Source organism: Dysidea avara, chromosome 3 (genome assembly GCF_963678975.1).
Source record: "Dysidea avara chromosome 3, odDysAvar1.4, whole genome shotgun sequence".
NCBI lineage: Eukaryota > Metazoa > Porifera > Demospongiae > Dictyoceratida > Dysideidae > Dysidea > Dysidea avara.
In genome coordinates this window covers 35775985-35802814 of record NC_089274.1, presented here as the reverse complement: position 1 = coordinate 35802814, position 26830 = coordinate 35775985, and the positions used below count along the sequence as shown (strand labels likewise).

The 26830-nt window shown below is 37.3% G+C and overlaps 3 protein-coding genes across 3 annotated transcripts in view; all 3 read left to right on the top strand.

Annotated features, from left to right (window-relative positions):
* LOC136251615 (uncharacterized) overlaps nt 1–22894 on the top strand; it is a 90836-nt gene extending 67942 nt beyond the window's left edge. Inside the window, exons 9-17 of the mRNA XM_066044072.1 lie at nt 1176–1373; nt 5171–5220; nt 7834–8111; nt 17745–18026; nt 18093–18246; nt 18293–18367; nt 18452–18559; nt 18629–18714; nt 22672–22894. Of these exons, the coding sequence (XP_065900144.1) occupies nt 1176–1373; nt 5171–5220; nt 7834–8111; nt 17745–18026; nt 18093–18246; nt 18293–18367; nt 18452–18559; nt 18629–18714; nt 22672–22894 (1454 nt within the window). The remainder of the gene's footprint in view (nt 1–1175; nt 1374–5170; nt 5221–7833; nt 8112–17744; nt 18027–18092; nt 18247–18292; nt 18368–18451; nt 18560–18628; nt 18715–22671) is intronic.
* The window catches only part of LOC136250839 (uncharacterized), a 177557-nt gene that overhangs the window by 122419 nt on the left and 28308 nt on the right, over nt 1–26830 (top strand). The gene's annotated exons all lie outside the window — the stretch shown is intronic.
* LOC136251936 (insulin-like growth factor 1 receptor) lies at nt 7809–22980 on the top strand. The gene is made up of 6 exons (XM_066044323.1): nt 7809–8111; nt 17745–18026; nt 18093–18246; nt 18293–18388; nt 18452–18714; nt 22672–22980. Exons 1-4 carry the CDS (start codon nt 7828–7830, stop codon nt 18374–18376), a joined length of 804 nt encoding a protein of 267 aa, XP_065900395.1. The 5' UTR covers nt 7809–7827; the 3' UTR covers nt 18377–18388; nt 18452–18714; nt 22672–22980.

The window sequence follows — 26830 nt, the reverse complement described above, 5'->3', positions numbered from 1 at the left end:
CCGCTAAACTATACTTTTGTAACCACTGTAAGTATATAATTCACAGCCACTAACTAACATGCGCTGAGGTTAACTTGTAAATTATTGCCAATGCTAGCAGACTTCAGAAGACCATCCTCACTGTAACTAAAGGCTTGGACACGACTATAACGTGAAAATACTACAGTAGTTTACCTTGTAGAATGATAAAGAAGTAATTCTACATCAGGATTAAACAGAATTTGATGGATTGGTAAGCACACAATATGCCATGAGACGGGCATTAAATAGAAACTCTAAGAGTGCGATTTCTAGAATGCTTATAAGTAGAAGGAAACGAACTCTAGCACAATTGTAGTCACTGTGTGGCAGTTGGAAACGGCACAAAATCTGTTCTAGAAGCTTTTCTACTTGGCGCGCGCCCCAATTGGTTCCATTCCGTTCCGGCTTTTAGCACTACCCGTTTTTTGCAAGGTCTTGCGAGTCATTTCTCCCTGGGAAAGTTAATGCTGAACAAAATAGATAGTTTTTGAGTAAATATTGGCAATTACTTAAAAGAAAAATAGGCAGAATAAATCAAGTAGACTTGTCCCTATTCACCAGTAATGAATTACCAGTATGTTATTACAAAGAAGCAAACAAACAAGTGTAAGAAAAATTTAAGTTGTTACATTTTGAGTAGGGACCATAGAAACAAAAGGCAGTGAAACAAGGTCATCTGCACAAGATGCCGTCAGGCTTTGCTGGGTCACTGAAAAGCTCTAACAATAAATACTGCCAGGAAAAATTCAACCCTCCTGGAGGAGAATGAGTGTGGTGTCTGACTAGACATTGGGTGGTCTGCAGTTTGAATTCTAGAGTTGGAGCTTTTTTCCCTTTCTTTGACCCATTTTCTGTGCCCATTTTCTGTTTCACCTTATTATTAACTAGGTTAAGTAATGTTTATGATTGAATTGTGGATGCCTGTATACTTATCATTCACATAAGTTTGCGTATATACATGTGTACTTGTATGCAGGAATGTTCTGTAATAAAGGATCCTTCTTCACTCTGTCCCTATTGGTGTCTAGAATAGAGTAGGTCACAATGTTCTGTATGTTCATGTAACAGGTGGTGTTTGTATATGTTTGAGGTAGATGTTGTACAAGGCATTGTATTGGATAATGCATTATATACCCTGTGTTACTTGTTATCAGAAACACCTCAGTCTGATGGCAGTAGCAGTGGTGGTTCATCAGGAGGATTATCTATTGCTGTTATTGGTGGAATAATAGGAGGAGTTGTGGTGGCTATAATCATTATTGTTGTGTTGGTGGTGATGATTGTGTGGATGAGAAGATCACAGAGAGGAAAAGCAGATACTGCAGATACTGTCTACAATGATTCAGCTAATGGTATATTGTTATACTTATGTTATGATGCAAGGATGCTGTATTAGTAGAGCAGCATAGTGCGAAAGTTTTGTCATTTGTGAGAAAAGCATGAAACTTTCCATATCAATTGTTCTCCTGATGACATTCATTTTTTGATATAGTGCCATCGCAGACTTTATACCTTTGGTGACCTTTGAGCCATGTTTGCACTGACTATTCACCATTTTTGTCTGTTCCTCCCTGAAGTATTAATTTACACTACTACAACATGGCTCGCTGCAACGAATGTCAAACTTAGTATCTGGAATTTGGATGTTTTAACGAACGAATACTGATCTGCTTGATAACATTTAGACTAATGCTAGAATTCAGCAACATTTGCCATATACTTACCAATTTGTTTCTGAAATACATGCAAAATTAATACTAGTTGTCTTTATAATCAGTTTTACATAGCAGAACAGGCCATCATGTTGAAATATAGCTGGTAACCAAAGCCATTTCCACTGTACACACTTGTAATTTACTAGTATATGAATATCTAAATGGTAAACTTAGTATCCGAATAAAACCTTAACGAACAAATATGTGAATGAATCAAATATTTGTTGCAGCCTTATCTAAATTAAAGGTGTTGACCTATGAAACAACTTAGAAGTCAGTAACTCATTCCACTCCAAGTTATGATCATTTATCTGCCCTTGGGGTGTAAATTACCAATGGGTAGGTACCTTCATAGACTTTCATGGCTAATACAAATGATCATAAATGTAATTTATTGCAATGCAATAAATTGAAGTTAACATGCCTTGGTGTGGGCGTAGAATGGATACAATGCAAACCTACGTACCATACCACAGTAAATGAAGCTAGCATCCTTTAGTGATAAACTAGCCTTTCGAGTAAAGTAATTAAATTCACCAACACAGAATCCTTGAGTTGTCTGTAAGGTCCATTAGAGAGGCATTGTATATTAGCAGTGCTAGCACCACAAACTGAAATCAACACTTTTTGTTTCAGGTAAAAGTTGAACCAATCTTGTAGGATACATGAGATGTAATGACGTCACAATGATTCATTGTAATAAACTGGTTTGACAGGTTAGAGATCACGAGCACATGCCATAGTGCATGGCATGTTCGCGGACACAAAAACTTTTCCCTCCTTCCCACCCAAAACCATGCATTAAGTATATATGCCAGTGCATATGTTGTTGTATGCGCTTTGTACGGCTGTATGTATCATTTAGTTATTTGCTTGGTTGCTGTTCATCCAATCACTGATATTGAACTTAGATACCCATGTATAGTTAAACGGCAACTGAGTACTAAGGGCAGGTGGATGAAGTGCTAATTATCTGTGCACGGCCAAAACCAAATCAATTATGCAAAAAAATTTAACTTATATGATTATTCATTGGTTGCTGCTATCACGTTGTGTTGCTATGCATATATGGTGTGTTGCTGCAATCTTGTACTAATTGGAACACACATTTGCTTCATGGTCAACTGTAAATCCAGTTATGCCATATCCACAATGCTTGTCTGCGTGGCTTGTGCAAAAGTTATTACACCCTACTCCAACAATTTCCTCAGTTGCCCTTTCCCCAAAGTACTTGTGTATAGATATCTGTATGAATGTTATTTGTGTTTTGTGCTGTTATGTATATTTATGGCAATGGTGCAATGTTATGTTGTAGATATTTGCGTGAGTGTTTGTTTGGTGTTGTGGCGTACACTTTATGGCTTTGTGGAAAATGTTATTGTGGTTAGAACTAGGAAAAAGTAGGCAATAGAGCTGGGTGCGGTGGAAGGGTGGTGTGTATAGCTAGGAAAACATTATATAGTCGTGTCTATTTTGTATGTACACATACTAAATACATGGTAAGTGCTGATTGCACCCCGGGGGTGTGCACTGCTCGAATATGCCAAGTGCACACTGCCCCGGGGTGTTTCCACACTAATCAGCATGTTAACTATTGAATGAAATTACCTGTTGACTTCAAATAAAAACCAAGTTGTTCTTTCAGCAAGACTTTAATCTGAAACCACGTTTTAACTGTGTAAAATAATACTTCAGACAAAATTGAAACATTTCAGTGTAAATTGACGGTCAAATATACAATGGCACTATATCCAAAATTAAATGTCATCAGTAGCACAGTCCATGTGCCAAGTTAAATTGATACTCACAAAGTGCACAGAATCACCATATTTATGGGCTATGCTGCTCTACTATATAGCTATAGCCAGTTATGTGACCATATTGTCAATATTTGTACAAGTTAACTCTTCACCATGAACGAGAAGCCACACTAATGCACTACTAATGTTCTTCAGTACAATATATTAAGGCTGGAGACTCCATATGACCTGCTCAGTCATTTTCTCGTGATATACCTTTGTCAGGAAACCACCACTCATGGCCATGTGCCTATGCTACTACATACATAGTCAAAAAAAATTTTCATAAAATTGTAGTTATACCAGTGGCTAGTTTACTATAGAGTATGGACTAAAGTGAGTTAAACACTGCAATTGGCTATGTTCATTCAAAAATTGAAATCTTTAAAATTAACAAATCCACATGAACAATGTCAGTTTTCAATTTGGTTATACCAATGATTTTCAGTGTATGTTATTGCTATTAGAGGTGTACCGATATAAGAAAACTAAACCGATCCGATACCGATACGATATGGATTAATCATTTTCAAACCGATACGATACCGATACGATATACCGATATAACTAAGTGTAGCTATTTATGTTTGAAGAACCACATATGCCATGTTTAACTTTATTTTAGCTACTGAAGAAACTACTGAAGACAGTCTTAAGATTATTGGCTATGCTTGGTTACCCATGGTGGTGTGGCCTCTATTGACAGCTCAGACTATAAGGCACCCACAAATATTTTAATACATGCCCCTGCCAAGATTAGTCCGGATTACTCCGCATTTTAATGGCTTGTAGAGATGGCTGGTTGTTTTATGCTGTGCTCTTGGTTCATCTTTTTGCTGTTTCCCCAGGCTCATCACTATGAGTGTTTGTTGTATGATTGGTAAGCTTTGTGACAACAAAACAGTAATTATCGACTCACTTAGATGGCTTCGTGTAACGTACTGCTTTTAGACAAGGAAGATAACTACTGTTTCCCGCCCTTGGGTTTATAATATGGCTTGATCATTGGACAGTGTCCTCAAGATAGTTCAGTTGTATATCGGTGTATCGTATCGGTTTTTAGCAGCAATATCGGCTCCCACCGATATAGTAGAAATGTCTATATCGGCCACCGATACGATATGTATCAGTATATCGGTACACCTCTAATTGCTATAATGATCTCTATTATTCTAAGCTTGTGATTTTCAGACCATATTCCCTGAAATTGTTTTCTAAACGTGTGTGTGTGTTTATTTGTATATTTGTTTTGTCTTACTGCACCCACATGAGCAAAATGTTTTGTGCAAAATAAAGCAACTGTGATCTTGGGCAAGTGAAGTACAGTACATGGTGTGACCATGACTTATGAAGGAAGTAATTTTGGGCTTGACAGCACTGAAAATATGGTACCACATAATGGAACAAAGATCACAATACTACTAAGTCTAAATGACATCATCATGACGTACATAGATGACACTTTAATTTTTCAGTTGGGAAGTGTATGAATGTGAATGACTGTTATATCACAGTACCTAGATATTTTTCAAATTTAAGTGCCAAAGTGTTACCAGGCCATTATTTAAGGAAGTAATATAAGTATGGTATATTATTGTGTATAATGTGTGGTTGAGATGTTTAATTTTTGTGTAGGTGCTGATGTTCGCAAAGAAGAGTCAAGTTTTATTAATAAAAATAACAAGGCAAGGACCATGATGCACACATGTACATACTGTACATGGATATGGTTGTTGTAGTAACTAAGAGCCATGTAACACAAGCTGATAACTTTAATTTTAGATTATTGCTGCCTTCCATTTTGAATCCTACCTTGTGCCTGCACTACTTTATGAGAAAACTTGTATCACAGCTCTACTACTTCACTCTTGAAATTTTCAATTACAGTGAACTCCAACCCAGGTAGTGATAGTACAAATGATCCTTGACCAATCCATGCATCATTGCTAAAAATACTATCAAAAAGATTATGTTTGTTACCCTGAACTAGTTGAAATGGCTTGGAATCTTTAAATCAATTTCAGTGGTATGCAGAGTTTACTTTGATGTGTGGAGATCTCTTCTTAATAAGAAACCTGTGTCTTAATGGTGGGCTCAATAGAACAAATAACCACAATGATACCCACAATAATACAAGAAACATCTTGTGAACTATTAGTATCTAACACATCTACAAACACCAAACAAAGTGATGCAATTTACAAATGCATAATTATAACAAAGAAATTGCACTCAAGTACACACATTTTCTGTTGCTATTTAGTTTTAAAGATTAAACCATCATGGTAGTTGGCTAATTCAGTTTGTTGTTGCCATATTCATCACTCTGTAGACCTAGACAGCCATGCTGGTACTGCCATTTTCACACTTCTCTGTACCCTCAAATACCTTTTTATCAAGTTTGAGACTGCTACTCATGCTCCATTCCAAAACTATATGTGAAAGTGTATGCATGTACAGTATGTACACTTACACATTGTGTAGAACATGCAGAAAAATGTACTCACAATTAAAGGTTAATTGCCTTTTTACAGCTTTACTGATATCAGCAATAATTACAAGCCTCAAAGCCAGCTTTTTGGCTTCTTTTCTCTTTTTATTTAATACAGGAAGAAATAGTTGTATGTGTTTACTAAAACTATTTTGTTGTTTATAAATTACTGATTCATACAGTACAATAGTACTGTGTTGTAGGAATCATAAAGGTTTGGGCTTTCCTGCCCATAAGTATATCACCAGAAAGCCTGCCCCACATCCCTTCATGACAACTTAGCAGTATTGGTTAAGCTAGCCAAGCCCATAAACATCAAGATTCTATGGAATTTCTAAAATTTTCTACTAACTGACAATCTAACTACTAATTAACCAATGCGCCAATGCACATCTATACATACATATATACATATATATGTCCATACATATATTTTTATCCAGGAAACATACATACATACACAAGTACACAAAAAATTGGAATTTTCAACTAGAGTAGGGACCATAGCACATCGATAAAAAGTACTGAAACAAGCTGGAGTAGTGCATGATATTAAAACAATAAGAAGTGTTATATCCGTACTGCGCTAATATCGTGCACTACTCCAGGTTGTTTCAGTACTTTTTATCAATGTGCTTTAGTCTGTACTCTAGTTGAAAATTCCAATTTTTTGTGTACTTGTTTGTTAAAATTTTTGGTAAATAATTATGACTGGTGAACCCATGCATACTGCATCTGAAATGGTGCTGCGCACCCCAGCTATGTCAATTATCATCTGAAAAGTGAAGTATCCATTACACTTTGTTGTCAGCTATGTTCAACCCGTTACACAGTATTTCGAATCAATAACTGTTGTATCTGCAATCCACGCATACCAAAAGAAATGGTGCTGTATGCCCCAGTTATATTAATTATTGTCTGAAAAGTGAAGTATCCATTACGCTTTGTTGTTGGCTATGTTCAACCTGTTACACAGCAGTATGAATCAAGAACTGTTTGAAAAGCACCTCTGCAATCAAAATAGCCACTATGAAAAATATGGACAATTTCTGTTACGAAGGGAAACCATCATGTGCTACCACCAAATCGACACTTCGCTGTCAGCAAAGATGAATGGGACACAAAGGAGGACACTGGTAAGTCCATGAAGAATGCATTGTACATACTGTAGTATGCCAAAGGCACCTCTCGGGCCAAAGCGACATCGAACAGTGAAAAAATCAAGCCTGTAGCCTTAGCCGTTATCGAGTTATGCTTGTCTGAAGGCATCAGTCAGTTACTCAGTCAGTCAGTCGGTCACTAGAAAATTCTTTTAAATATATATATTTTTAAAATTCCGTAGCAACTTGTGAAAGGGTTTCGGGTTGATCTGAATGCTTGTTTGGGCTTAGTTTTACCTAACCAATACTGCCTCATCATCATCAGGGAAAATTGAAGCTGGTTTTTGGGCAATGTTATTTTGTGGGCCATGCCTACTCCTTTGTGGTCCCTACTATACAGTACTATTGTACTGTATGATATGTACATACACACCCCCCTGTACCTACACACACACACACACACACACACACACACGCACGCACACGCACACACACACACTGACACATACATACATACATACACACATACATACATACATACATACATACATACATACATACATACATACATACATTACATACATACATACATACATACATACATACATACATACATACATACATACATACATACATACATACATACATACATACATACATACATACATACATACATATGTATGTACGTTACATACATTTTCATGCAGGAAAGTGTGGATATAGAATCAATGTTAGCAGTAGCATTACCTGAAGTGCCTGTTGCTTATGATAAAGTAGTCAGTTATGATAAATCGAGGGGAATATATTATATGTCTTCTCAAGACGTTGCTAAATCATTGCAGACAGAAGAGCAAATATATGACACTCCTTGTAACAACAAGCAAGATTATGGTCCAATCTACTGCAGTCCTTCTGATGATGAAACAAAATTATATCAAGAGTTTGAGGGAAAGAAATTTCAAAAACTATGCCATAAAGAAATAAAGTTAGTTGTCCTTGTATACTGTACCCTGCATCACCTTAATATGTAGACCATGTACTTTGCTGCCACCATGGATGGTACATACCATATTATAGTTGCATTTTTGTAATGGCTGCAAGGGATTTTACTGATATATATACCCAAACCCCGAGGGTCGCAGGTCCAAGGGGTAAGGGTGTATACACCATATTTACTCGATTTGTGCCGCACCCTCGAATGGTACCGCACTCTATTCGAAGGTCTTTATCCTTGTTTCTGAAAATAATTTTAATTGTACCACACCCTCAAATAGTACCGCATTATACTTTCATAATTACTCTTTACTAGTGCTCTCATACCTTTAGTATTAATCTCCATCTCGATTTAAGGAAGGCACTGTCCTGGCAAAACTTAAACAGCTATCATGTAATTGAAATTCCAGATATTAGTTACCACATAGCATGAGGCGTGTCATGGTTGTGCTACAAGGACTTGAGAGAAACAAAAGTCCTGTATAGAAGAAGTAAGTAGCAACGTGTTGTGTATGTTTTATAAAACTATAGTGTAGAATAGCCATAGCAGTGGCATGTTTAGAATATTAGTAGCGCACCCTCGAATGATACCACAGTGTGGCACTATTCAAAGGGTTTTTTCCTTATTTTTGGGCAAAAAAATAATAGTACCCCTGGGGCACAAATCAAGTAAATACGGTATTAGCAAGATCCCGATGCAGCCGTGGTATCAGTGATACGTAGTAGTTGTAACATGGGCACGAGTGATTTGCCTGAAATATATACATGAACACGAGGGCACAGCCCGAGTGCGAGTGCGAGTGTGTATATTTCAGGCAAATCACAAGTGCCCATGTTACAACTAATATATTCCACTTGGGTGAATCACCTGCAAGTGTACATGGAAACTGCAGGGATGCTTTGCGAGTGTATTTATATGGGACCATGTCACTTTCGATTGTGGGTAATGTTGTAAGAGCAACGACAAGGCGCTGCTGAGAGGCCGAACGTAAGTGTATTGTCACGAGCATGCAGATCGCTTCGATTGTGGGTACGCAATTAAACACAGGAAGCCCAAATACGAGCTGAACAGCTCATAATGAAGCTTAAGTGCACTATAAAGTACTTACTATGCTAGCCATGAATAAACTAAAGTAGTGAGTATGTTTACAGCGCTATAATGGCCTAGCCAATTAAGCGCCACACCCAGTCACTACGCGTGTGTGACATCGCGCCAGGTGTCAAAACAGCAATGTAAACTAAAGTACGTACTTTACTAGCCATGAATAAACTAAAGTAGTGAATACTATTAACACTAATGGCCAAATCAATTAAGCGCTACACCCAGTGTCTGAGGGACATCGCCACGTGACTATTGAATGTAACATGTTTAATATAAACTAACCTGTGACCTTCTTCATTCAGTAAAACAATGAACTATCTTCTTCCCCAAGTCCATGATCTATGCCTTGGCTCACTTTACAAAAACTAAAACCCACTATCGATCCTGTGGAGTGTCGCTATATTAAAGGAGAGGAGATCACACAGTTTCATCAAAGAAATCAAATGATTTCTGAGAATGCTTGGAATGCATTAATGAGAATAGGTGGTAGTATATACAAGTTATGTACCACTCTGCGTGGGCAGTTCAAAGGCACCGCCAGTGCCATAATTTATATATTGCACTGCTGCAGACCGCAGCAAGTGCATTATAACATATAATGCACTGGTTGTGGTTTTGTAGACCACAACGAGTGCATTATACGTTATAATGCACCGACCGCAATGCAATATACAGATATTGCACTGGCTGCGGTTTTGTGCAGCATAGCACAAGTGCCGGTGGCGAAGACCACTACGACACCTCACCTAATAGGTGGAAAGACACTACACAGATCACTCGAATTCTTTTATAGCCTGACATGTAAAGGTCGATTGTGGGCCATAACGTCACCAATACGTATAATGTTTACAAGCAGCCAATGGCGATCGAAAAAGCCAACACGGGTGGCCACAACTCTAGTCTACATATATATAAACGAATACACCTTACTAGTCTGGTGCCATCTTAGCCCAGATTAAACTGTAGTCCACTTCGATAATGACTCAATAAAACAAATATATTCTAAATAATACCTTTACGTTCGATTGTGGTAACCAGTTTTGTCATGCCACCAGATTCGAGTTTAGCCAGTGTGAATAGTAAGAATTAGACTAGTATCGTTTAGTAGTTAGGTTTTGTTTACTTAAACCGTCTATTTAGCTACTTTTTTTCGCTCGAGAGAATCACTATGGCGATTAGTCTGGTGCTTAGTCTATATAGCACGCTGGCATGCTGAGCACTACATGATTAGAGTGGAACAGCGAATGCAGGTTAGTGATATAACCCATAGCGTACTAGCTTTCAATATCTCAGGTAGCTGCAGTACTGCAGGGGAAACGTCATCGCAATGTTAGGCTTGGTTACCCATAATCGATGTTAGAAACCTGGCCTTTATAAGTGTTACAGCTGTCTAGTGAGACTCTCCCCATCTATTAGGTGAATGGTACATAACAGTTATACAACATGCACTCGTGCTCTGCCTGTATAAATGCTCTTGCCTTCGGGCCTGACGGCCCTCAGGCTCGTGCGTTTATATCAGGCAGAGCACTCGTGGCCGTGTATAACTATATAATATCCCTCCTAGGAGTGATATAACTTGTATATACTACCTCCTATTCTCGTTACTGCATTCCTGAGCACTGCTAGCAGTGCTATTATACCACTTATACACCTTCTCTTCCCTTTGAAGTGAGGTGTGAAAGTGGTATATGTATATATATATATCACTCAGGGGGTAGGTAAAAGAACTACAGATCACTCACCCGGCCCATTTGCTTTATACACTAACATCTGATGATCGATTGTGGTTTCAATAGTGTGGGCAAATACAGTGCTGCTCAAACACAGTGTCATCCCGTGAGAGTGCGAGTGATTAAAAAACTCCCTAATTAAAGGTCGTGGAACCTATTTCGCTTGCAAGTATTCATCCCTCTTCATTTGGGATAAATACTCACAAGCAAAACGGATGCCACATCCCTTACTTAGCAAGTTTTTAATTGCTTGCACTCTCGTGAGACGATGTTGCGTTTGAGCAGTACCATAGCTGTCAAAACATTATTCCTACATCATATGTTTCAACACATGCCAGAAACGTTTGATTATGAGATTGATTTTTGGGATATAAAGGATCTATGGTTTTTAATACGTTAAACCTTTGCTACTGTGGCAGTAAGTAAGTAATCCATTAAGTTTGGACTATAAATTACTCACCTAGTTGTCATATTCTTCTTGTTTCAAGGTCTGCTCAATGGCTGAAATGCCCCCCACACAGTGAGTAGAAATACGTATCCACGCATCGCCCAAGCGGTCATTTTACTGATCATTCATCTTAGAATATAGTTTAGTTACTGCCAAATAACCTAAACTTAGCAACTACACTGAGCCTAACCTAATGTGTAAACTAAAATCCACAATAAAATGCTCCGTGTTGCTTGAGTCAAAGCGTTTCGTATCTTTGAGCTGGTTGGGCATTGAAGCCATCAGCAAACCATGTTCCCATGAAATTGCCCAGGTGATATCTAGATATTGCCTAATGACTGTGCGAGTTAAACCCTGAGTGGCACCTTTAAATGCCCACGCTAAAGTGGTATATATAACAGATATAAAACAAGTATAAGAAAAAATTGGGAATTTTAAATTAGATTAGGGACAATGTATAATGCTGCAATAAAAAGTATTGAAACAAGCTGGATCGGAGTAGTACGTGATGTCCAAATACTGTAAAACAATAAGAAGTGAGTATCCCTACTGTGCATTGTTTGTGAAGTTTTTTTGCAAGCTCATGACCACTAAATATCTGCTGAGTGACTCACAGCACTATTATACTAGATTATGACTCATATAATAACAACTAATCAGTGGGCGTGGCTCTACATAAGCCTGCAGACAATAATGGACGTGGATTCGTGCATATCTACATGGGCATGGCTACCATATGTCTACAAACAGTAATTTACGTAAGTGGGCGTGGATTCGTGCATTCGTGCATACCTACACACTGATGAATGGACGTGGTTACCATGTCTACAGACTGTAATTTACGTAAGTGGGCGTGGCTCACGAAAGAAGCAGAGCTACGCCATGACGTGTGGTAACACATCCACATTTAATTTAGCACATAGGGTCAGACCCGAATAATCTGTAAAGCAGGACCTGGATGACCAGACTCGGTTTAACATTGTTACTAATTAAACTATATTTATTGACTTACACATTGCTATATAGTTCGCCGTGAGTTGCTCTCTCTGATCGATATCAACAGCGAGTCTGACGTACGCGTGTGTTTTTGGTACAACCGGCGACCACGAGTATTCGAATAGTTTGATGCAATATACACTGGTATGGAAGCCGTACTGTAGTCTATTAACACTCCGCGGTAGAACCTTGACTGATGGCCATGGTAAAGAAGGATAAAAGGTAAGACAATAGCGCAAGCATTGTATGTTTATGAATATACCAAAGGTTTTTTCTTAAGCGATCTAGAAACGTTTCTGCGAAAGAATTAGGGCTGTAGTTGTAGCCAGTTTTCCGCTACGCTTGACTGAAGGCTTCAGGCAGGTAGGCAGGCAGTAGAAGGTTCCATTGACTAAATTTTTTTTTTAATTCTGTAGCAACTCGACGGAAACGTTTCGGGTCGATCTGAAGACACTTTTGGGCTTGGTTTTACCCAACCAATACTGTCATGTTGTTGTGAGGAAAAATTGCGGCAGGTTTTTGGGTTATATTATATCATGGATCGCCCCCACACCTTCGATGTCCCTAATATACAGTACTATTGTACTGTATGATAGGTAGTGTTTTTTACTAAGTATTTTGCATATATTCACTAATGAACTTATCAGCAATTACAATATCAGTGATTGTGGGGTACTTTATCACGTAGTTAACAAACTGAGTGTTTATAGTGTTTTTTTTTAACTTGGAACTATTGGATAACAGTGGCAAGATGTTGTAGCAGTGCGAAATGGAAGTACCTGGTGTAATCAGACCAAAACTATTAAACGATATTCAAATACCGTAATTTACTTTTTTTATTGTAAAATAATTTTGTATGCAAAACTAGTATGAAAATTTCTTACACAAAATTTTTACCTAAGATTGAACTACTCTAATAGAGCAGTCATTCACGTAAATCTGCTAAATCATACAAAAATATTTTTACACGAACATTTTTATCATGAAATTTTTTTGCATGAAAATAAAGTGAATTACGTATGATATGCTCATTAATTTGTACTGAAAGTAAGTATATATGTATGCCTCACCTTGTCTTTTGTTTGAAATATATTACGTTATCATAGCATACCACCATCTCTCTCTATCAGACCCCGCTACTGCTGCCACTTTTATTTTACAACATACTATATAACAAGAATGATTCACGGAAGAAAACATTCACAAATGATCTACTAATTCCTCATTTGCGAGAAACAGGCTGTAGGACCAGGTGTCCTACAGACCTTCAGCACTTGTGCTGTAAAGCTTCAATAATAAAAAAATAAAATATTTGCGATTTATTGTATGCATGAAGTAATTTAGGAAATGGGCACGCGCCTACAACCAGTTAGTTATGGAGTGGGGAATGCTTGACTCTGACACATTGCGTAGATCACCAATTTGCGGTTGAGAAGTAGTTTAATGTTATCTGTTCAATGTGTTAATTGTTGTTTTATTAATATTCACGATAATGAGCGGATTGACGATAACACTGGGGGCGGCACTAAAGACACACCCATGCACAGTGAATCACCTGGCTGTAGTAGCTAATGGTTTCTTCCCACTGTACTTGCCTAGCTACTGTCGCTGAAGTTTTGCATCTCTATTTGAATTGCACAGTCGTGTGCCTCACTGTAGCATCATAGTAGTTTAGCTAACTAGTTGTGAGGTGAGTAGCTATGCACACTCGTTATATGAATGTTGCATAAACTAAGGCATGAATCGTATGAGGAAGGTTGAAGATTCAGCGCTAGTATTAGCCCGCTAAAAGACTTTTTCAGGTTTTTATTGTAGAAAAAGTCTTGCAAGAAAATATTCGTGAATGCATGTAAAATCGCAAAATTCGTGAATTTTTTCTTCCGCGAATTATTCCTGTTATATGGTAATTGTGTATACAGTATATATATGGCTCATTATATGTGACCGGATCTGCAAGAATCCCATATGCTTATGCAAGCCTAACTTTATAATAGAATGCAATAAATGCAATGGGTGGAGTATTTACAAAATTGTAAAAAATTCCATAAAATTTTTAAGCGTATCTTCCACAGTGAAGGAAAGAGATAAAGACATAAACCTTAGTAGCATCATGATCCCCAGGAGTTGTTTCATGCCAGTAGTCCTAAGGAGACAGAAGATATGAGTGTTAGTCTTCCTTGTGTTAGACAAACAGTTCACTATAGTTTTCTCACGTTTTTGCCTTCACCCTGGTCGTAGGAAAAGCCTGGAAGACAAAACTTACCCAGCAATGAATTTGCCTGTTCATGAAGAACCCAATGGTGTAAGTTGCATCTTGGTAGTTGACTGCACTCGTAAGTTATGATTGTTTAATTAAGTGACTGTAGTTTATTTTCTGTATTGTCACTGTACAAATCAATTTTTCTGTTGTTGTCACTTTCAAATACTGGAACTTCAGAAGTTCTTTACTTCTACACTGTAAAAAAGAATTTTTCAGTTTAACAAAGAACTTGTTATCCCTGCTGCAAAAACAGCAAACACTTCATTTATTAAAATAACAACGGGGAATTTTTGGTGCTGTAACATCATTTTCTTGTTAAAGTAAAAAATTGTCGTTACACTAGCAGTCACTTTTCGTTAAAACATCTACAATGTTAAAACAGCAATTAACAGTTCTGCTGAAACAATGTATGCTTTTTGTCATTTTTTTGGCATTTTTTACAGTGTAGAGTTGAATCTTTTGTTCTAGAGTTGAATCTTCTGTTCTAGAGTTGAATCTTCAGTTGACCATCACTTTGGCTATCTAGATGAAAAAAATGTAATATAATGGAATTTGAAAAATGCGCTAACATATGGGGTTCTTGCAGATCTGGTCACATAGCTTATACTTTTGCACACTCCCAAGACCATATATGCTCATCAATCATCATACAGTATGATAGTACTGTATAGTAGGACCACAAAGGAGTAGGCATGGCCCACGAAACAGCATCACCCAAAATCCAGCCTCAATTTTCCCTGATGATGATGAGGCAGTATTGGTTAGGTAAAACTAAGCCCAAACAAGCTTTCAGATCGACTCAAAATGCTTCCAACAAGTTGTTACAGAATTTTTTTTTAATTATTTAACAGAATTTTCTACTGACTGACTGACTGACTGCCTGATGATTGATGCCTTCAGACAAGACTTGATAATGGCTAAGGCTACGGGCTTGATTTTTTCACTGTTCGACGTCACTTCGGCCCAAGAAGTGCCTTTTGGCATACCGCAGTATGTACAATGCATTCTTCATGGACTTACCAGTGTCCTCCTTTGTGTCCTATTCATCTTTGCTGACAGCAAAAAGTGTCAATTTGGCGGTAGCATGTGATGGCTTCCCTTTGTAACGGAAATTGTCCGTATTTTTCATAGTGGCTATTTTGATTGCAATGGTGCTATTCAAACAGTTCTTGATTCTTATTGTTGTGTAATGGTTTGAACATGGCTGACAACGAAGCATAATGGATACTTCACTTTTCAGACAATAATTGATATAGCTGGGGCGCATGGCTCCATTTCAGATGCAGTATGTGTGGGTTCACCAGTCATAATAATTATTTACAAAAAAAAGTTTACAAACAACTACACAAAAAAATTTGGACTTTCCAACTAGAGTAGGAACCATAGCACATCGATAAAAGTACTGAAACAAGCTGGAGTAGTGCACGATATTAAATCACAGTAAAACAATAAGAAGTGTTATATATATCACTACTGTGCATTTCTGTTATGGTATCTTGAGCACAGTAGGGATATAACACTTCTTATTGTTTTACTGCAATTTAATATCGTGGGCTACTGCAACTTGTTTCAGTGCTTTTTATCGATGTGCTATGGTCCCTACTCTAGTTGAAAATTCCAATTTTTTTTTGTGTACTTGTAATATTGGGTACACCAGAGCACACCAAAGACTGCTCTGGGTACAGAGTCTCAGTGTGATTAACAAACAATAAAAGCACTTGGGCATTATGTATAATGTCCTTTTCCACTTGTTGATGAACACAGAACATCATGTCAACATAACCTATGCAGACTATGAACCTGCATTGAGTACACAAGACTGTTTTATCCACCACCATGTGCAATCTGTAATTTAGCAGTGTGGGAAATAATATACCAATCACATTCAGGAGGCTAATGCCTCAGTAATGTTCACAGCAAAGCAAAAGCTTCTTCCGGAACACAGGACAACAGAGCATTTCCACTCTGAGGGTACACACACACACAAACACACACACACAAACACATACACATACACACACACACACACACACACACACACACACACACACACACAAGCACACACATGCATGCACATGCACTCATACAACATTACTTGTTTTATAACCACACATTTAAATGTAGATTTGTCCTTAAAGAAATAAGTTGTTGCTAGTATATTTAATTTTAAAATGTAGTGGGGATCCAAGTGATAAAATGTAGAGATGGTATTACAGCATAGCTCTATGAGAAAATCCCTACATTGGCATGTTATAACAATTACTTTGTTCTGTGCCAAAGTAGGGATTTTCCCACCAAGCTATGCTATAATACCATCATTCATCTCTTGCTTCACTACTTTTTATAGCTTGGATCCCTACTTCATTATGATATAGCAGTTTGTTAGTTTTTTGTTATAGCATATAGCTACCACATGTGACTATTCTATTAGGGTGACTACTGTATTAGAGTATCTTGAGTCAGCTTCTCGCCTACCAAGAGGTGTGGTCACTATTCTGTATTTCATCATGCTATCATTATAATACAGTTAGATAAATAAGGGGTAAGCTAAGGTCATTGTATTCCAGCAAATAAATTGTTAAGAGCTGTAGCTACTCTTCACGTTCAATTGTTGTTAGTTAACCAAGTTCATTAATGGGCATGGTCTCAAACCTTTCATGAAGCTACAGGTGTACACAGGGTGTTCACTACCTTTTACAATAGCATAAGCACTTTAACTATTTTTGTGGCATCTATATATGCTGAAGTGTTTATATGGAAGATTAACACCTCAATATATTGCATGAAGAATAAGATGACTGGCCTGATTGAAGATAAAAGGAAAGACAAGGTACAGAGGGAACACACTCATTGGAACCCCAAAAAGGCACATGCCACTGGTGAGCTTTAAGTTCTATATCCGCAAATGTTTTCTTGTTTTTATGCTGTATTTGATGGACTAATATTTTCCATAAAGGTGATTTTTGTTGCATAAGATGTTTCTAGGATGATTTTTAAAGGCGGCATTTAGGCCAACGTGCATCACTTTAGCACCAATCTCTACTTAAACAGTACTACTGAATTGTTTGATAATTGTTAATTAATTGTAGAGTTTGTGAAGAATTAGGATCAGGAGAGTTTGGAGTAGTTGCCCGTGCCATATGGAAGCCTTCGTCACATAAGAAAGTGGAAGTTGCTGTGAAGACTTTAAATGCAAATGTTAATACTAAGGATAGAGTACGATTCCTCCAGGAGGCTGCCATAATGTGCCAGTTTGATCATGAGAATGTGGTAAAGCTTCATGGTGTGATGACAGATGAACCCGTCATGATTATATTAGAATATGTGTCCAGGGGAGACCTGAGGAATGTGTTGATACAGCTTCAACCTTCGTGAGTAATTGTATAATTTGAACTTCATGTGCTAGTCCATGTAACTGTTTCTTTTCATCTGTGCAGAGGTAGAGGAAGCGTTCCTACTAAGTTGCCAGTGCTACTGCTGAAGTTTTGTCAGGAGATTGCAGCAGGAATGACTTACCTTAATGGTAAACAATTTGTTCACAGAGATTTGGCAGCAAGAAATATTCTTGTTTCTGAATCAGTTACATGCAAGGTAAGAGAATAGTTCACTCGGAGGTTACTGTGGTGCTTTATTTCAGAGGATTGCTGATTTTGGAGTGTCACGAGATCTACTTGATGAAAACTACTATGTCACATCAGGAGGGAAAATACCAGTAAAATGAACAGCTCCTGAGGTACAGTGTATATATGCAGTTTTATGATATTGTAATAACATGTTTACTGCTCTCTAATATTAGGCAATACATTACAGAAAGTATTCTGGTCAGAGTGATGTGTGGAGTTATGGAATTGTACTATATGAAATATGGAGCCTGGGATGTGAACCATATGAGTGGTTAACTATTGTAGAATTATGCACATAACCTTTAGAGTTGTATACATACAATTCATGTGTTAATTTATTTTCTGGTTAGACAATAGAGAAAGTTGATACTGGATACAGACTCCCACCACCTCCTGGTTGTCCCAGAGCTATATACCGAGTGATGATTAAGTGTTGGTATGTGTGTGTGTGGATTGGATTTCATGTTATGTGCATAATGGAGTGTTGATATTAAATTTTTAGCTGTGTAGATTTTGATGTATTTATAATTTGATTTTTATCAGCTTGTTTATGTAAACACTTGTGTTACCACCTGCTGCTAATTGCAAATACACACCTTTAAAACTGATGTATTTAAAGGTCCACTGAAATGGTAAAATACACTTTGGCTATTATCAATCCTTGCTAATAGTGGGATAGGTTGGTGCATGTGATTTAGTCAGATTTAGTAGATACAATACATTTTAGTGTATTGTGGTTAGTCAATTATATTACTTCACAATGCATCAGAAGAAAACTTTAGTACACGTGAGGTGCCATTAGTGACATAAGTGTCTATGTACAGCTAGATTCAATTTAGTTTCATGTCATATCTACCATAGCAACTTGAAACACGGTAAGAACTTGTACTGCAGCCAGTTACAAGACTACAGAAGATAGTGAATTTTCACTGGTCTTGTGATGAAGAACACTCAAATACACTTGTTAACAGGGCTGTTAATCAATGGTACAGTGGTCAAAGCATGTCTAAGTTTATTTCTAGGATGTTTTGAATATATTTAAGGGTCCAACACAGTGGATAGAGGAAGAGAAACATGAGGAAAAACAATTGCGATGGTGCCACTGGCCCAAGATTTGTGTGAGACACTATTCCTACCAGGCAGAGAAGTGACTCAGGAAAGTATAACATAGATAGCATTGTTTGTTTCATGCTACTGCTAACCCAGCTTTGTAAACAAACTGAACAAATTTTATTTCAGTGGAGTGTGAGCTTCAATAGTGCAAAGCACCTACAGGCTGAACTACAGGCAACCTCAGAGCAACTCTGCTATTGCTTTCCAGCAGAGCGTTCAAGTAATCTTGGAATACTATGAAGTTGAAAAGGCAAGCTTGGTATTGCTACCTGCCTGTACATTGGACTTTCACTATTTATTTACCTTTCCCATTGTAAAGTGTGTAACAACAATACTTCCAGTTCTATTTTTGTCTTAGGTCATAACATAACGTAATTAGACTTTGTGGCTTAATATCTCAATATAACAACATAATTAAATTATTTAAAAGGTGTTTTGTGCATTGCATGATACAAACAATGTATTTATTCAATAGAATGGCAAGTAAATTTTCCATTTCAGTGGACTTTTAAAAAACTATTCTTTTATCTAGATATATACCAATCTACTGATCTAGTATTGGTACTGATACAGATGATTTGAGCAACATTGGGTATCTCCAATACTATGTACACCTTTCTATTCAACATACTTATTGTAGTGATCACCTGAAAGTGATGGTTATCCATATGTCTCGTTGCAAGAATCCATTAGTTGTATCATGTGATTATTATTAGTTTTTAAATGACTGTTTTGCGTCTTAAGAGCCAAAGCTTTGTAATAAACAACCTGTTGTCATTCTGTGGAAGACAGTCCTAAAAGAAAGAAGGTAGTGAAGACACCTTGTTAGGAGTTCGTGTCATTTGCTTGAAACTTTGCTGGTACACATAGTCTGGTTTAGGATGGTATGCTAGAGAGTTTATATTACTTGCTGCATCACTTTATTCTTGTATACTAGTAGTGTTGCACCGATATGAGATTTTGCCGATATTCTGATAACCGATGTTGGTTAATATTTTCAAGCGGATAAATGTAGCCGATCTGATATAACACAGCATGTCTATTATGTAGCAATTTTTACTAGAAATTTGATTGTAAATGACCAGTTTAGCTTGTTTATAGTGGCAGTATCGCTACAAGTTGACAGTACACTGAAGCAGTAATAACAACATTATAATACAGAGTCAATGCATTTGTAACATCATTTGGTGCACATGAGCATGTATTTCTAAATAAATACATATACAGTGGTGGAACCTGTGTTACAGTCACCCGGATTAAGCAGTCACCTCTGCATAATGGCCATGGACATGAGGTCCCAAATATTTTCCCATACAAATGTATGCATTGTTGTCTGTATTAAGCGGTCACCTGTCTAACGCGTATAACGGCCAACCAAGAATCCGCCTATGAATCACTGTATACATAACTTTCTCCTTCATATAGCGGTTGCTACCTTTTATGGCGGCTTGTTAAGCCAACTGTCTGGCACCACGGCACCGTTTCAATTAATGCACAATTATCACACTTCCTGCCTTTCAATGAATACTATATAATCTATCAGGCTTCATTGCTTAACGTATTCAATAGCTATAACCCGAGCTATAACCAACATTCATAACAAGCTCGCCTTGTCCTTTCTGTACTAAAATATTATTGCATTGCGGTTGGCACGAGCCTCTTAATAATAATCACTCATTTATAACGGCCATAGCCACTAAAATGCTGCTGACCACCTTATACAGGTTTTCTCTATAACAGTCACCTGTATATAAAGGCCAGATATATCTGGTCCCAAGGTGACCATTATAGACAGGTTCCACTGTATCTGTATCTGTTCCTTTTTTTCATCTTGGTGCCAATCTGATACCGATATGTAAAAAACACAGCCGGTATATGGTTTTTCCAATAGCCAATCCGATTATCGGTGTAACACTAAACACTAATGAAGGAGACCTCTATTATTGTGTAATATAAAATGATTAACAAGTACACAAAAAATTGGAATTTTTGACTAGAACAGGGACCGTAACCCATTGATAAAAAATACTGAAACAAGCTGGAGTAGTGCACGATATTAAATCACAGTTAAACAACAAGAAGTGCTATATCCGTACTGTGCTCAAGATAGCATAATGGAAATGCACAGTTGGGATACAACTTAAACGGTATGATACAAGGCATTGATATCCAATTCCATAACTACTGGTCAGCTAGAACTGGCTATAGTATAGGTATTGCTTTGTGCACAGCACAAGTTTCATAAATATCTGAGCTTTCCTTCTAAGCGGGCTGAAATTTCTTTGTGGCACTAGAAAGTGGAAACTGGAAGTGTCGCTAATTCTTTTTGGAGTTTCAGTATTTCCAGCATGCTCATTTAGCTACACTACTCTATTTTACGCACACATTGGTGATTGGTCACCTAACTTTTCCCATTATGCAACAAATCATAAATATCACTACCATGCTGCAGTAACACTCAGGATATAGTTGTGTTCTATCTTTTGTTAATGAAACATGTCCTTATAAAGAGAGCAGTAATTTCCTGGGCTGTGCTTGGTTGTGTTAACAGGTGCTAGCAGTTTATATACAGCCATAGAGTGTCAGTAATACTGGTAGGATAATTAAAAGAATGATTTCAACACAACTCTGTTTCTGGTCCTCTACAGCACAGAGAGCTTACAAAATATGTGGTTACTTAGTTTACTGCTTTGATTTGTTCAGGCTCTTTTAGTTTACAAATATAGCACACAAGTACTTAGACTCATCATGGCTTCCTTTGAAAATAAACAGCTTGAAGGTGATGATGCAATAAACCACTGAGTAGCAGTGAATATAGGATGAATGCCCTACATGGACTGAGGTTTAAGTAATTAGTCAAATGTTGGAATCACTAGTATCACGCTCCTTCATGCCTTCTTCGCTTATAAGCTCCTGATAGTACATATAATAACTTTTTACTATTCCAAACATGTTGCAATGGATATGGAGTGATCGGTGAAAGTAAATTTGTGCTTTACGTAACAAGAATCATGAATTTTTCTCACGCGATTAGCAAAATTTGGAAAATTACAAGCGCTCTGTGTAAAGTGCAGGTATATATCCTCCTATACTTGTTGTATATAAATTCCAGGTCTTAAGTTGTATAATAACTTTACACTATACCTCACATGTTGAAATGGTTAAGGAGTAATTTTGTGAAAGTCAATTTTTTGATTGTGGACCCTAATGTAGCTATTAGAATAGTTCATACAATGTATATCACCACCTGGGGTCTCTTACAATCCCATATCTGTTTCAGGAATCCTGAACCAAAGTCAAGGCCTCAATTTGCACAGATTACACAGCTACTATCAGGTAATCATAATTACTTGTTGGGTTGGTCTGATGAAGACAAGCAATATGGTGGTGAAGAGGCTATGAAGTTGGGAGGTCATGTAGAATGTACCAATGACCTTTATTATGATCTGCAGTTACAATATAATCGCAAAGAATGTGTCAATTATCTTTATCATAAGCAGTAGCATACAACCATCTAAGTATTATTTTTGTACACAATATTAATTATTTTTGTACGTATTTTGCATACATATCTAGCTAACAGCTTTAAACATTTGAAATGATTTCCACCAATCAGTGTAATATAAGTATTACTCCTTGTGCCTGGACACAGGGCAGATTCTATATCACCTAGTCAAATGATTGTATGGTGGTTTGGTAAGTGTACAGGAGCAGGAAGGCCATTTAAATCAGGTGAGTTGCCTACCTGCCATGATAGGAACATTGTGCATAGATACAAAATGGGCTAAAAAATAGACCAACTTAGAAGGCATACAGCTTCCTAAACTGTACTGTCACGTTTCTTCTATAGAGGAACAGACAATAATATACCAACTGCAAAACAACTTCTGTAACCATTAACATAGATATTAGAGTACACCCCCTATGCTATTAAGGAGCTTTGCACCAAATTTATTGTCTCCTTAGAGCCTTCCTAGGATAGGGCGGGAAATTGGAAACAGTGGAAACAGAAAATGGAAAACTGAAATGGTCAAATTGTTATATATGTACGTGTATCCTAGGAGGTAAAACCTCACTTAGTGGCCACCTCTTAAGGACTACCTTTTTAAAAAGACCACCTCTGTACAAAGACCACATTGTAATTAAGTTCCAAAGATAGCTAAGGCATACTTAATATCTAATTGATTACATCACGTCATGGTCATCCTTAGTAAAGACCACCTCTTTACATGGTAATGTTGATAAGTTCCAAACGTGTATTTCATGCTCATAGAAAGGGGTCAATGTCATCTATAATATTGGTCCACACTTAACTAGCCATTATTAGCTGACCCAGCTGTTTTGATAAAGTTGTGAAGTAGAAGTTTGCAAATTAGCTGTTATTACAATGTGAAGAGGTAGTCTTTGTAAAGAGAGTGGTCTTTATAAAAGGTGACCTTTAAGTGGTCTTGAAAGGTCATTAATCATCATTGAGATGTGGCCATTAAGTGAGGGTTTTACTCTCGGATACTTATGCCGATTTGACCACTTCTAGCTGTTTTCCATTTCCATTGTTTCTAATTGCCCGGATAGGACAGAAGATAATGAATATACTCTGCAGCTGGTCACCACAGAGAAACACCCTACTCTACCAAGTAGGGACTCACACTGTATACACTTATGTAGTTTCTACTACCTTTAGGAGGAGAGGACAGGCAGCACACCCTGCAGCTGGTCAGTGTCTACCATAAATGTGACTGGATCTGCGAAAAGGGGTCTTATAGCTATAGCCTTTCCAAGTTTGATGAGTCATAACATGTGATTAACCTATTGTCTTAAAAATACATCCAGGAGTATATAAGTAGTGCTATTGTTAGGGACCCGCCGATTATGCTGGCATAATTTTGAGCATAATAGGTACCTAAAAGCATTGAGCATAATGCCAGCATAATAGGTTAAATATTTGTACGATAGTATAAATTCTTGCTGGAAAAATGACAATTGCAAAATAAGATCGATATACTCTAATAGAGCAGTCAGTAACTCTAATAGAACAATCATCAAACTGACTGTTCTATTAGAGTATATCGATCTTTTCTCTTACATGCAGCAAGAATTTATTATTTGTGTTCCAGCCACTCATTTTTTTCTTTCTATACAGTGTTAAACTAGTAGCAAAGCATATGAACTAAGGCATGAACATTGAGCATAATCGAGCATAATAGGTTAATATTGAGCATTAATTTAAGCAAAATAGGTGAATTTTTGAGCAGTGCAGCATAGCATAATAGGTAAAATTATGAGCATAATCGGCGGGTCCCTAGCTATGGTAAGAGTGTAAAGTGACTAAATTTCAGACTGGTACCATACTAAGCCAAGTTATAGATTGCCAAGTATGTGCAATTGGAAAGGCTATAAGACTCCTTTTTGCAGATCTGGTCCAGTCACAAATACCAACTAGGGTCTACACCTACCTGCCTTCCTACTACCACATAGAGGGATGAGGCCAAAAGGCATTACAATACTGTCTTCATTGTTGTTGTTGTCTTTATCATTGAAAGTGAGACATGCAGGATAGTACAGAAAAACATCATTTAACTCCAGAGTATATTATTCAGTCATAAATATACACCAGCCAACCCTGGCCCCACAACACAGTTTTACCACCCACAGCATTTCATGTGATAATAGTAACCTGCAAATATGTATGTACCTTAATTAATTGTGTCACAACACATAATACACAATTACGCAACCTTTACCTTTTCTCATACTTATGTGTTGCTTGCTAATTGTGTAATGGTTATGGTATATAATGTACACTTGTGTAGTTGTTGCATATGTATATATACTGACACAATAATTACGTTGTTACACATCTATATGCATACCCAGCATCAGCTTGCACACATGTAAGAAGCAGCACCTAGTCACTCAATAATTATTATGTTACCATAATAATAATGTTCATTCTGATAATAATGTTATCTTTCTATACTCAGGCCGGGGTGCCCTGCAAGGGGAGAGAGCTGGAGTATTTTGTCCTGGATCCACAGGCTGAGGGAGGGGGGGAGAAGAATGAAAGATACTTTTAAGCATTCAACCATCAGATCCTTTTCAGCCATTGTATCAACAGCTTCATGGGGGCGGCCTGACCCCCATGAAATTTTACTCTGTTATAAAACCATCCTACAACATCCATGCTGTGTACCTTCTTTTCTGTATGCCAGTTTCAGAATAATTACCACTACAATATTATGGTGAACCATTGATCATGAATTGCCTACTAACTATACTTATGTAAATTTTCCATTTATACAGACTTCCATGGTTTTAATCTGTTTCTAGATACTAGTACTGGTTGACTGGATTTACATTTTAAAGAGTGTGATGGACAACTAAAATCAACCCCAAATGCATGCATCTACATTGCATTAGTAAATTTCTGAGAGGGCATGCCCCCAGACCCTTTATAGCATGCTGAGTGCACATGCTAGTATACTATTGGCCATGGACTACCTATATATCTAGCTTCTTGCAGCTTCATGCATATATTGCTTTAATTATTTACAAACAATTATAGGCCCCCCCCCACTTGTTTGTCCCCAGAGGCCCAGACCAACAGATACCTCAAATAGGCTGGAATTGCCAGCTTAGGATAGAAATCAGAGTAGTGTAAGGACAGAAGTAAAAGTACACCAGCTTACCATAAATTAAAGTTTGAAAGAGTCAGACTGATTCTATTATAAGAAAGATGCCATTTTATCGGTCAGCAGCAACATTTCATCACTCTGACATTCTATATCTAGGGGAATCACATTCAGAGTACTACCAACACTGCACTTATTAGTTAGGATCTATGGAAGCAATTATATATACCAGTCTTTTAATTTTCTGGTGATAAAAGGACATAATTATCGAAACCAGAAAGTCACTTTCATTATAATTACCTGTGTGGATCAGGCTACAGCCATCCCAGATCAGTAAAGGATATTTGAGGTGAACCCACTCATCCCATAGCAAGATTATACTTCACTATAGATTGGACTGACTTTGTTAAAACCTGTGCTACTGATCGAAGAGGCAGATGTGACACAGTAATATGCAGATATATTTTTGGAAATTGACTGTAGTGTTATAGAGGGAACTCCATTGCTATATGTGACCGAATTTTGGAAAATCAACCATATGGGTGCATTTGACACTTGAAATATTTAATGACCAAACAACCAGCTATATTGTGCAAATCTACTTGTTGATGGTTTTAAGCCATTCTCAATGCCTTAAATTATTAGAAAATTCTAGAAATATTTTTATAACTGTACTCTGCTCATAATAGTAACCCACTAAACATGAAAATTCCACACGTGCCCATATGGGTGATTTTCCAAAATTCGGTCACATATATGGCATATATCAGGGGCGTAGCCAGGATTTTTTGAAGAGGGGTTCCAGCACCA